At 41.1% G+C, this 13,372-nt stretch overlaps 1 protein-coding gene across 6 annotated transcripts in view; it reads right to left on the bottom strand.

The window, feature by feature from the left end:
• Positions 1-13,372, bottom strand: part of LOC142499600 (sodium channel protein type 2 subunit alpha) — a 173,870-nt gene that overhangs the window by 20,069 nt on the left and 140,429 nt on the right. For all 6 annotated transcript variants that reach the window (XM_075609173.1, XM_075609174.1, XM_075609171.1 and 3 more), the window contains 4 exons: positions 10,799-10,934; positions 8,370-8,524; positions 5,752-5,925; positions 1,270-1,392 (listed from right to left, as the gene is read on the bottom strand). In XM_075609173.1, coding sequence (XP_075465288.1) covers positions 1,270-1,392; positions 5,752-5,925; positions 8,370-8,524; positions 10,799-10,934 — 588 coding nt within the window. The remainder of the gene's footprint in view (positions 1-1,269; positions 1,393-5,751; positions 5,926-8,369; positions 8,525-10,798; positions 10,935-13,372) is intronic.

Raw genomic sequence — 13,372 nt, 5'->3', positions numbered from 1 at the left:
GTACATGGTTATATTAAGTGGACAGGGTTATAGATTATATATAAAGACATTGCATGAACATTTAAATATAATATATGTCATAGGCATATGGAACAGTTACAGACCAGATTAAAATGTGAGACTTCTTTAGTTTTGAAAAAACTTAGACTGGAGGCGGTCCTGAGAGTCCTGATGGGATTGCAGTACACACATCAGAAGCCAAATACAAAGTGCTAGTTTGATAAAGGGATACAGAATAAATCCAATATATCCATGCATGTGAAATTTTTTAGAGCTGATTGAAAAAAACTTATAAGCTTTGACCTTAATGTCAAAACACTGAAGTATACAAAACTAACTTCTGTACAGCAGCAAATAATTTTATGTGAATATTTGTATGTAACATTAATTTAGTTAAGTCAGGGGTGCTCAACTCCAGTTCGCAAGACCATCCAACAGGTCAGGTTTTAAGAATATACCAGCTTCAGCACAGGTGGCTCAATCAGTGGCTCAGTCAAAGATCGGGATAACCTTAAAACCTGACCTGTTGGGGGGTGGGGGGTGGGGTCTTGACGACTGGAGTTGAGCACCCCTAAATTGTTACAGATTATGTTTGACATGGTTTACAAAGACAGCGTGCTATATTCCTGACCACATGCTTACTGGGATTTCTTTACAAGATCTAAAGGTGCAAGTCTAGGTCTTCTTTATTGCATTTAATCCCACGTTTCCTTTTCTTCTCTGTCAGACTACAACATAAAGATTTCTCATTTCTTGAAGTTGAGGTGGGAATTTAAGCATTGGCATTAATACAATGCAGCATTTTGTTTTCACGGGAACCCCCTACTGTGTACATAATGACACAAGTGATATAAATGTAACTTCGCAAATCAAGTCTCACATCCTTGGTAACTTCATTCAAAAGTGAAGAGTGATCAGAAATTGTACTTTAACCCATTTATTTCATGTACCTACATTAGTTGAATTGCTATGAACAGCTATGACTTGCTGATTTTGGGACTGGAACCAAAATAATGTAAAGTTCCATGTTTTGACATAACCGTTTTTGTTTATTTGATCTTGGTCTTTCATTTTTAATTACTGTAAATTCATCAGTGCTTTTTAATGAAAGATAACTTGTTCTTAATATACAGATTTAAGACAAAGTGTTTGGCAATTTTGTTCTATAGCTGAGATGATAAGTAAAACAGTCTTGATTTATCATTCCTTATGAAACATCACATGCATATTTCTAGGCATGCATTATTTCAGACTCTTAATTAATCTTACCCTCATCCCTTCAAACCGTGAGAGGGCTCTTAGAGGTCTCAATGCTCTTAGTGTCCTAAGGGACTTAATAGCTCCTAGTTCTGAATATCCCAATGCATTAGCTATTAAGCTAATAAGAGAAACCTACAAAAAACACAAAAGCAACAATTTTAATTGGTCTTCCATAATCCAATATTTATGCATTTGAGAGACCCTTGGGTTTTCAGGAATGAATACCAATGCTGCTTCTTTTTGTCACAGCCATCCAACTGCAAAATTAAACCATGTTAACACTAGAAAGCAGTGTATTAAAATCTATTTGGTAATAGAGACCAGTTGACACAAGAGTGCATGTACTTCAAATGTCTTACCCGCTCCCATATTTTTATGATGATCCAGTTGAATTAGAAGCAAAATTAAGTCAGACAATAAAAATAATCCTGCAATAATGAGTACAAGTGAATACAAGTGAACCTGTGCCAACCTACATCTTGGACTTACCCTTATGCCTTCAAATCTTGATAATGCTCGCAGAGGTCTCAGTGCTCTCAATAGACTTAATAGTGGCTAGTTGATCATAGCCAAGGTCCACAGCCAAAAGGGGTATAATAGCATGTTTAAGTAACAATTGAGAAATATGGATAGTTTCATTTTTCCTTCCTCTGGTGAAGAATATGTTATTTCTAAAACTTATTTGTACTCAAAAGACTCCATCGTGCACAAATGAATGTGTCTCCCGTCTTTATTACTGTAACCTCCTGCTGTCCAGCCTTCCTGCCTCTCACCTGTCTCCCCTACAATCTATCCTACACGCTGCTGCCAGAATCACTCTACTCTTTCCTAAATCTGTCTTAACGTCTCCTCTGCTGAAATCACTCTCCTGGCTTTCTATCAAATCCCGCATCTCGCACTTAATTCTCCTCCTCACTTTTAAAGCTTTACACTCTTCTGCCCCTCCTTACATCTCAGCCCTAATTTCTCGCTATGCACCATCCCGACTCTTGCGTTCTGCTCAAGGATGCCTTCTCTCTACCCCCTTTGTATTTAAAGCCCTTTCCCACCATAAACCTTTCTCACTGATTGTCCCACATCTCTGGAATGCCCTTCCCCTCAATACCCGACTAGCACCCTCTCTATCCACCTTTAAGACCCACCTTAACACAGGAAGGTTTATGAGCCTCCTAGGCAAATGTTTACCTTGTGAAACCAGGTGCTGATTTTGCAGAACTGTTTATTTATTTATCATTTATTAAGCAGTATTAACAATTTGTGATTGTTGGTTTATTAACACAAATAATGAGTTTGTGATGATGACATTCACCTTAAATATAGTCATAAACTAGTAAATGTAATGGTGATGAAGAGTATCACCATAGAACAGGCTTGGCCAACTCAAGTCCTCAAGGGCCAACAAGAGGTCAGGTTTTCAGGATATCCCTGCTATCTGAAAACGTGGCCTGTTGGTGGCCCTTGAGGACTGGAGTTGAGCCCCCCCTCTGCCATAGAACAACAAATGAACTGGTCAATCTTGCACCTGATAGAGCTGTTTAAGGAAAAAGAAAGCTTCAATAGTGTTGTATAGTTACAGTAACTATTGGGAGAAAGCAGCTTAACTTAACATATTGACTGCTCCATATTGACTGATCCAGGGGGATTATTTAATATAAAAGCTGTAATAGTCAAATGAACCAAATCATGCTCTTGATATAATTTTCATAATGTTTGCTGTAGCTGTAACACCAGGCACTTGGGTAGGTATACATCACAGAGAAGTATGTGGACACAAATTACATTCTTCATTTCATCTGTAAGAGACAGTTGTGGTGTGAATGAATAACAAGCAATAATAAAATGCTGATGTTGGTCAATAAAATGCATTTCACCTGTAACAGAGATCTCCCTTGAAGCCGGGCAGGGAGGGTTACATTAGTTAAACTGCTTTGAGTTGGAAGTCTGGCACATAAGGAAGTTAAAACAACAAGGTGTTGGCCATTTGTACACCTCTGATTTATGTACTGTACATAACATTTACTCTGAAGAAAAACCCCTTGAGAACAAGTGGTAGAGATAAAAGTCAATGTGAGTTTCTGGCTGATAACTTTGGAAGGTATTTGAATTAGAAAGTGCTTGGGGAAGAAATTGTGAATCTTGCAGGGATATACAATATCAGAAAGAGGTTATATGCAGCTACTCAATATAGTCTGAAGCAGAATAATGTGCTGTTAACAATGCATTAACTTTATGTTTCCACCGCTCACATTATACTGAACAGACCATAGATTCTGGAAGAGTCTGATTTTGTAGCAATTGGAAGTTTAGGCAGACTGGGTGGGTTAGCGGAGCTTATTTGCCATCATTATCCATGTTTCAATAAAAACATTTATACGCATGATCAAATAGGTAAGAAAATAAAGTGGTTTTCTAACTGAAGAGAAGAAACGTAAATAAATAGTGATTTTGAAAATGTTTTCAGAATGTATCATTAATAATAATGAAAACTTTATAAAGTATATGAGCAAAATTCTCATTCCCTCATGCTTGCAAGGTAATTCAACCTGTACATTCCAAGTATTTTAGCTGTTAATTATATTCTGTGTATGTATATATATATATATATATATTTATATATACATCACCACCCTGAGGAAGGTCTCACAGAGAACCGAAACGTTGGATATTTTGGTTGTCCCAATACAATTCTTTTTTAATCAAAGAAAGAAAGGCGGGGAGGGGGGGCGGTGAAAGGCGGGGAGAGGGGGGGGGGTGAAAGGCAGGGGGGGTGAAAGTCGGGGAGGGGGGGGGGTGAAAGTCGGGGGGGGGTGAAAGTTGGGGGGGGGGTGAAAGTCAGGGAGGGGGGGTGAAAGTCGGGGAGGGGGGGGTGAAAGTCGGGGAGGGGGGGTGAAAGTCGGGGAGGGGGGGTGAAATTCGGGGAGGGGGGGTGAAAGTCGGGGATGGGGGGTGAAAGTCAGGGAGGGTGGGGGGTGAAAGTCAGGGAGGGGGGCAGGGTGAAAGTCAGGGAGGGGGGGCGGGGTGAAAGTCAGGGAGGGGGGGCGGGGTGAACGGCAGGGACGGGGGAGGGTGAAAGGCCGGGCCGGGCGAACGGCAGGCCGGGTGGGGGGGGCGAACGGCAGGCTGAGGGTGGGGGCGAAAGGCAGGCCGGGGGGGGGGCGAAAGGCAGGGCTGGGGGGGGCAAAAGGCAGGGCTGGGGGGGGGCAAAAGGCAGGGCTGGGGGGGCAAAATGCAGGGCCGGGGGGGAGGGGGGCAAAATGCAGGGCCGGGGGGGGAGGGCGGGGGCAAAATGCAGGGCCGGGGGGGAGGGGGGGCAAAAGGCAGGGCTGGGGGGGGTTTGCGTGAAATGCAGGGATCCCTCCCCCTGCGTTTCCTCACCTGGCACCCTGCCGCTCTCCCCCCTCCAGGGCTCCGCCGGCTCCCGGTGGCACAGAGGAGCCAGTGCGCGGCCCCACCTCCCTGCCGCCTCCCAGGCCGCCCTCCTCCTCTTCCTCCGGGTACCGGCCTCCCTCCTCCTCCACTTCGGGCTCCTCGGCGGTGTCCGCTCTCAGGGATGGTGAGCCGAGGTAGCGGCGTGTGGGTGGTTGAGCCGGAGAGAGCGTGCTCTGGGAAGGGGGGGGGGGGTGGAGGGACGTGGGAGAGGACCGGGAAAGTGGGAGAGCGCCGGAGAAGTGGGAGAGCGCCAGGGAGCGGGCTCGCGGCGGAGGCGCACGCATCTCACCCCCGGCAACGCATCTCCCTCCCCTCTGGCTGCAGGGAGAGGCGGAGAGAGCTGGAGGAGCGCTCTCGGGGACGGGGAGCGTGAACTGGGGGGGCGGCGAGGAGAAGAGCCGAGTGGGCAGGCGGAAGGCGGTGACGTATGAGAGGCGGCCTCAGTGCATCGGGCGTGTCGAGAGGTGAGGTGGAGGAGGCTTGCTTTTGGTGTGAGGGGGGGGTGTTTGAGGCGATGCGTCGGCGGTGCCGAGGAGCAGGCGCCATTGGCCGTGGGTAGTGGTGCTGGCAGTGCCGGGGAGGCTTGGCTTTGCTGTGAGGGGGGGGGGGGCAGGGGTGTGGGGAGAGGTGAGGCGGTGAGTGTGGCAGTTGGGTACATTTGAAATACTATGAAATATATATTTCAACACAGCCTCTATTTTAAAAAATAATAATAAAAAAGCATAAAGCTTAAAATAAAGCAATAATGAGATCTCAGCTATATTTATGCAACCAATATTGGGTTATGTGCTTCATAGAGCAACCATCTGTTTCCTGGAAGATGTACGTCGTGTAAGAACGTATTTGCTTGGAAAAAGACAGTGTGACGTTTCACTCATTTACTTTTCTCAGCCCTTTAAATGTCTAGTTCTCTTACCACTGAAGATAGAAAACAATGACAAGGCTTTGGGTCATATTATGCTACTGCTATTATGCTACTGCCAGCAAAACTTTGCTGACATGGCTAATAAGAGGTATGCTATTTACAGTAACAGGACACAGAAAATAATACAAAATACCTACATCAACAATCAGGAAGTCGAGCCAGCACCAAGCATTGGTGAAATACTTTACAAATCCATATGCCACCCATTTCAGAAGCATTTCCAGAATAAAGATATAAGTAAAGACTTTATCAGCATATTCCAGCATCGTCTTAATTGTTTTTCGTTGTTCAATGTAGATATCCTCAAAAGCCTATAATTTGAAAGTAATGATATCTTGAGACGGTAATGACCATTCCTTTTGTCACATACAGATGTAGCAGACGTTATTGCTGCTACCACAAGTTTTACCGTAAGCGCCACTGTAAGCGATGCGTCATCTCCTTAACACATGCAATATTTACAGCGTGATTTATCGGGTTCTTCCGCATTAATGGGGATAATAACATTACATATTACTCTACTGATCAGGGCTGCCGATGGGGGAGAGCTGGGAAAACTGTCCTGAACCCGGTGGTAGCAGGGGGAGGGGTTGGGGTTTGAGGAGGGTATTATTTGGCTATTGTGTGGGAGGGAATTAAGTGGTTATTGTATATGTGGGGGGAGGGAAATGTGTGGCTATTATAGGGATGGAGAGATTGTGTGGCTATTGTGGGGGGGGGGTTTGTGAAGGAGGATTGGGTAGGTATTAGTGTGAGGAGGGAAGGAAGGGGAGAGTGTGAGGAGTGGGGAATTGGGATTGAGCCAGAGGAGTCTGTGCATTGAGTGATACAGGAGTGGGGAGTGAGTAAACTTTGGGGAGGGAAAGATGGATGGAGAGGATATAAGGAGGTGTGTAAGGCAAAGAGGGGGGGAGGGCAGTGGAATCTCTAGTCCTGGGCCGGCCCTGCTAGTAATGTGTAAGGTATATTAAGTGAGAATGGGTGCAAAAACTTAACATAAACTGAGAATGCCAACAGCGCACAAAAGACTAACGCTACCTTAATATCTCCATTGCATTAACTAAAATGTGTTTGACAAAGGAAGACAATAACAATAGAATACTCAACTCTTCCAAGTCTTAAATGATAAGTCATAGAGGGCCAGATGCACTAGGCTCTGTTAAATCAGGGCAAATAACATCAGGTTGTTAGGTAACAGATGTTATTTTCCATAAGTTTAACGGGTATCCACTTAACTAAATATATGCACACAAAAAAGGACAACTCATTAGCATAGGGTTAACATTAGGTTAATTTCCCACTACCTCATGTAAAGAGAGAAGCCCTATTTTGCTAGAGGTCCAAGTGCTATATATCTCCAAAACCACCCTTTAAACAACACGTGGAGAGGCACCTGTGATCAAAAAGGAGCACACCTCAGAAACCTGGGAGATATGCTAATAGCAAATGCAAAGTATATTGTAATGAATCCTATTAGTATATCTACCAGGTATCTCAGGTGTGTTCCTGTATGAGTATAGGTGTCTCTCCATGAGTTGTTTCAAGGTGGGTTTGCGGGGATACAGTATATATAACACTTGGGACGCTAGTAAAATTGGAGATATTTTTTTAGAGGTATGCTAGTAGACAGTATTGCAATGTTAGCCATCAGATACTATAGCTAACATTATTCGAACTGATGTCTTGAAAATCAGTGGTTGTGGGTTCTACACACAAGTCTGACACAAGTACACCATTTCAGTCATTAGGTGCCGTAGGCTTATCAACACTATATTGTTGGTAAGGAAATCCTTTCAGGAAGTGTGGGATGTGAATCATTTCAATATACTTTGCATATTCTTTGCATATACATTAGCATATCTCCCAGGGTACCTCAGGTGTGCTCCTTTTTCAGCACAGGCATGTCTGTGAGAAAACTGGAGACTACTAAATTGAAAGTTTCAAATATGAGTGCGGATTCCTACAAATTTGGCCAGATTGTAGCCAATGTCCTATTCCTAATCATTAGCACTAATTTTCAGACACAAAATAGCTATACTTTATTTAAGGAGTAGCACTGGGTTAATGTTACGTTATTGGCTTTAGTGGTAGGTGTTGTGATTAACCTACCGTTAATTTAGATTATGTTAGGTTAAATTGGCTAACAGAGCACACTGCCCCTGGTCCCGAGTTGGAACTGCTAATTTAGATGTATTGATGAGGTAAACTCTCATTATATACCAGTATGAGAGAGAGAGAGAGAAGACATTACAGGCACTCACAGGTCTTGACAAAGGTCCGAAACATTGGCAATATGAAATAAAACTACATAAACTTTATGACAAGCGAGTGCCTGTAATTTCTCCATTAATGAATATACATAAGCACCAGGGCAAGTTTGCGGTCTGGAAGCTGGAGTGCCAGTCTATACTCTGTCTCTCAATGAACCGATCAAATATTATCATTAAATTGTAACCATAAAACATGCAAGAGAGATTTTTGAATGCACAACTTACATTGATCACTTTCCCACTTTATGTGGAGGAGTGGCTCAGTGAGTAAAGACACTGACTGGCACTGAGTTTGAAGTAGGGGAACCTGGTTCAATTCCCAGTGTCAACTCCTTGTGACCTTGGGTAAGTCACTTTATCTCCCTGTGCCAGGGGCAGGGACCTGTTCCTGCAAAATGTCTGTAAATCGCTATGTAAAAACTAGCAGCACTATACAAGTACATGCTATTATTATATTATGTAGAATATGTTGAATATTTACTTACCAGAGCTCCACTGCTAAGAAGAATCATAAAGATTATGAAAGTTTCAAACCAGTTGTGTTCAACAATTGTAAAACAGGTTTTTCTGAACATCCACCATAATTTCCCTTTATCTTCTTCAATGTTGACATAGCAACATGGAAACATCTTTACACAGCCTGCAGAATATGATTGTATTTAAAAACAAAACCCAACAACAATATGAATGTACGAGCATTTTACAATACCTGGGGAAAATGTACCTATGTGATGTTACTGGATGTCTTTCATTCTGACAAAAATTATAGGTTTTCATCAGAACGACAGACTTTCTGACTAACAAAGCACATTTTATTTGCAAATAGGTATAAAGAAAAGGAGCAAAACAATAGTAATACATTGAAACCAATACAATATTACATCTTGAAAAACACTATGGCTCTGCTTTCATAAAACACTGCACGTTTACGTAATATACTTATATGTACATACAGTATGCAAAAAATGTGTGGTAAAGCAACAACAGTTGTGTGTATTCGATAAGGATTGATATAGAGAAAGGACGTTTGCTATTAGATAATACTGACATTTCTCCCCCTCCCCCCACTCTTTATGCACTTTTAAATTATTTTGAATGTATTATTCTTTGAGTGCTGGAGGTTGTTGTTCTGAATGAAGATGGGCCTTACACGTATTATGTAAATTACCAATTGTATCAAGCTATAGTGTATGAATCTAGTGGGACAGTTTCACATATGCCCGTTTTATCTCTGCACTGCTACAGGCGATCACTGATTTATGACAAGTGCTGTTACATAAGTATTACATGTTGGTTTGCTGGCGAGCCTGCGATTGATTGCTGCATGCCTACAGTAGCTAACAGGTTTATGGTGTATTTTTTAGTGTCCTTACTATTAAGTCTTTTTCAGTAATAACTTTTTGCATCTGCTAATATAGTATTTATGTTGTCGTAATGAATTCAAAATGATAATGTTACATAGTTACATAGTTGCCCCTGTACTACAGTATATGAAGCTTCCAATCTGCCTGCTGTGTGTTGACTAATTCTTTGTTTTAAAGCAACAATCCAAGTGCTTTTTTTTTACACAGGTTTAAACCAAGGGGTTCTCCTAAACTGAACCCCATTCATTTCAGCTTCAGGGACCCCTTGCTTCCAGAGATACATAACTCCGCAGGGGGTGCCGGTAGCTGCTCTGGCTCACCTAGCTGGCATTGCGGGGATCAAGTAATGGCCGCTTTTCAAAGTTCCCTCACTCTGCGGCGGGCCAATAGGAGGCCGTCATGTCAACAGGTTTGGCTTCCTAGTGGCCCGTATGACGCAGGAGATTAAAACTTTAAACTCCAGCTAGCTCAGCCGCAGCAGCTACCGGCAACCCCTACGGAGGTAAGAAACTCCTGAAAAAGGGGGCCCCGGAGCTGAAATGAATGGGGTTCCGCTTCGGAGACCCTCTGCTTCAATCTTGTGTAAAAATTTTTTTTTTTTAAATATCAGCGCTTGGATTGCTCCTTTCATTTCTTGTCTCAATTTTTTATTTCACTGTTTATCACTATTTACACATTGTTTCTTCTTCTGTTCATGTTGTTATATGTTGCTCTGTGGTCTATTGCATTCACTGTTTCAAGTTTCCTGCTTTTGCTGGTATCCTTGAAACTGAACTGACCAGGGAAACGCGTAGGGGCTGTTGCGGAGCCATTGGAGTTTCTGTCAAGCTAGGAGGTTGTGTCCCTGCCTATGGAAAATGAACCCATCCCACGTGGCAGAGGTCAAGAAGGAGGAGCGTTTGGACACATACTGCGGGAGCCAGTGACCTCAAAACACTTTTATTCAATGTTCAGTGTGTGAGTGCATTGTTTTATTTCATCCGTTTATAAAATGTTTTAACAGAATTACGCTATGCTGGCTTTTTATCTCTGTCACTCATAATATATCCTGGAGCCATTACCTGATTCTTGCTTATACTAACATCTGGATACCCATTGCTGATCTTTAACGCTGAAACGATTTTGGAACATGTGACAACTGGTTCTTCTACTCATATTTTTATATACTGTGTTGCACAGTATCTTTTGTTATTTTGCTTTCACATGTTTTGTGAGAGCTGCGCTTCTGTTTTGTCCCCTGTTGTTAAATATATACAAATATTGCTTATATATAAAACCCTGTGAGTGACTATAAGAAATGGTAGCTAAGTCCCAATGGAATTATGACATTTCAAGGCCCAATGGAATTTTAACTACTACTTAAACATGATACATATGAATAGATATTAATAACAAATTCCACCTTAATGTTTTTCATTTTTATATATACATATAAAATGATTCAATCCCCAGTCTTAAAGTTCATATAATTACATAAGCTTATTATATAGGCTTACAGCCAAGTAAACGCGATGCATACAGGCTTTAATTAGCAGTTTTATCCCACTCACCGTCTGTAAAACAGGCATCTGGTTCCATGGATTCCTCAGGCTCTATATCTATTGGTTCACCTTCTCCTTCTACCACTATTCCGGGAGGTCTGATATCCACAGTACTCCCTTCAGAGGAGCTTGTCATATTAAGCTTCTGTAAATAAAACCCCTGTTAAGAGCTTGTAAAACTGTGTTTACAGTGATAACTAAATGATTATGTAGGAGAGTTGCTCAGTGTGTGTATATATAAATATATATATACATACACACACAGTGATACTTATAAAAAATTATTCCTGAACGATGTATTGTAATACTTTTTAGTTAATTAAACCAATTTGTTTTTAATGCAAGACCACAAAAGGGCCTTCTTTATATTGTACAAAAGATGTTGGTCTAATAAAAGTTATCACCACCCCCATACGATTCTACTTTTTTCACAACTATTATTTCTAGTAAATTCTATACAGCAGTTTAAATTCGGACGTCAAATGTAAACTCCAGAAATAATATGAGTATGTCTACTTGTGATAGAATGTTATTGTTTCTGGTAATCTTAAACACATCACTATCAGTAAGGAATGAACATAACATACCCCCGTGGCTGGGAAGACTTTAAACGGACGCAAAACATAGTACATTCAAATAGGAAGATTAGGTTTTCTTATATCATATAAAGAAGTGCAGTACATCCGTTTTCAAGCAATTGCATTCTTTTTTTTGTCAATGCACCCATAATGTTTACAGTGCAAACTACTTGTCACCCTGGTACTCATACTCATTCAGTACATATAAATTCAATTCAGAGTTTTGAAGTACTGTCACTTATTTTATAATCTCTCTTGTGCACCTTAGTCGTACACACGTTTAGGGAAATATAACATCTCATTTTTCAAAGCACTAGCAAGAATCGTTAACTTGGAACAAGTATGAGTACCAATCTAAACCAGAGTAGTTAAACTTGTAGCATTCACAATCCGCATTCTCTGACCTGGCATAATGTTATTACTGTGTAATGTATAACATTATCAATGGTTGCATTTATAAATAGCAAATGTACATAGGGAATGATGTAAGCATATAAAGATCCATAGGCACATGGTGCAAAATAGTACTGTATTTAATACTAATTACAGGTAGTATTTCTTACGTGGATGCTAATTGTCAGATTGAGTGATTTTCCTCCCATGGTTGGTAACTTCTAGCAGTCATTCACAATCATGGACAATAGTATACTTTAACACAGGGGTGCTCAACTTCAGTCCACAAGACCTCCAGCAGGTCAGATTTTCAGTATCACTGCTTCAGCACAGGTGGCTCAATCAGTCCTTTCTTCAGCACAGGTAGCTCAGTCTCAGCTTCTTATTGAGCCACCTGTGCTGAAGTTGGGATATCCTAAAAACCTGACCTTTTGGGGGTGGGTGGAGTGGACTTAAGGACCGGAGTTGAGCATGCCTGGTTTATCATACAATGCTTTTCTGGGCAATGCACGATTGACGACAATTGCACTTCATCTAAATTTGCATCAGAAAGAATAATAAACTTGGCCACAGAATGGCTTGGTATTTAATACTACAAAAAGCCTCAATTAGCCACTATTGTGGTAAACGTTGCCATTGTGTATCAGAAATAAAGTCATACTGAAACAATGCATAGCATTGCTCATTCATCTTGGTGCATTTTGCTGTCAGACATACAGTAAGATTTCTCAGTGTGGCACTGTAACTGTTTTATGTAACTTTTGTGTCAGCAGAAAACCTTGAAAAAAAAAAAAGGTATTTTTTTCAAAATGGTTTTTAAAGACAATAATATTATTTTTACTTGATAACTAAATTTACAAAATGTTCACTTACTTTAAAGGAAATTATCCGATTGAAATCAATTTTTTCTCTCTCTGTTAAATATGTTCGATTTTTGCCCCGTTTTGGAGCTGGGAGAGTATGACATACACTGTATAATTGCACTCCCCTTGCCTGTTACTCTTGCAAATTGAATGTTTTATTTCAGTGCTGCAGCAAAGATACATTTTAAAGCAGCAGTACTTGATAATAAAGCAACCTTTACTCAATGTAGTTGCCGGGATCTGGTAAGTTTTTGTGCGGGGTAAATTCTGTTGCTTGCATGTCTTGCCCAACTTTTAACTTGATACATATTACCCACTGCTTTCCTTTTTACAATTCATTTTTTTTTCCTTTTTGTAAATTGTACTTCCTTTTAAACCTAGGGGGCTATTCATTAAACTGCCCCGATCAGCACTATTACAGTTTAATTAATAACCCCCACAGAGTGCACAGCAAGTACATAGTGGCTGGCGTTGGAAATAAAAAGCTTGTGTATCCCGAATCAAAGTTAGAAATCACATGTATCAGAGATTCCCCAGTTGGAAGTTACACCAGATTGAAAAATAAATGAAATTACAAATCCATTGAAAGCAGAAGGATTTTTTTTTCCGTTTTGATAAATCTGGTGCAAATAGTTTGCTCCAGTTTTGCAGCTGGGAGACTTGGATACTGTAGACCACTATAGATCTATCACACAACTGCAGGAACAGGGGATACAGACTTCAAAATGGCTATAGAGATAGAAAATTGT

The sequence above is a fragment of the Ascaphus truei genome, chromosome 7 (assembly GCF_040206685.1).
Source record: "Ascaphus truei isolate aAscTru1 chromosome 7, aAscTru1.hap1, whole genome shotgun sequence".
NCBI classification, from domain to species: domain Eukaryota; kingdom Metazoa; phylum Chordata; class Amphibia; order Anura; family Ascaphidae; genus Ascaphus; species Ascaphus truei.
This window is presented reverse-complemented; position numbering and strand designations above follow the sequence as displayed.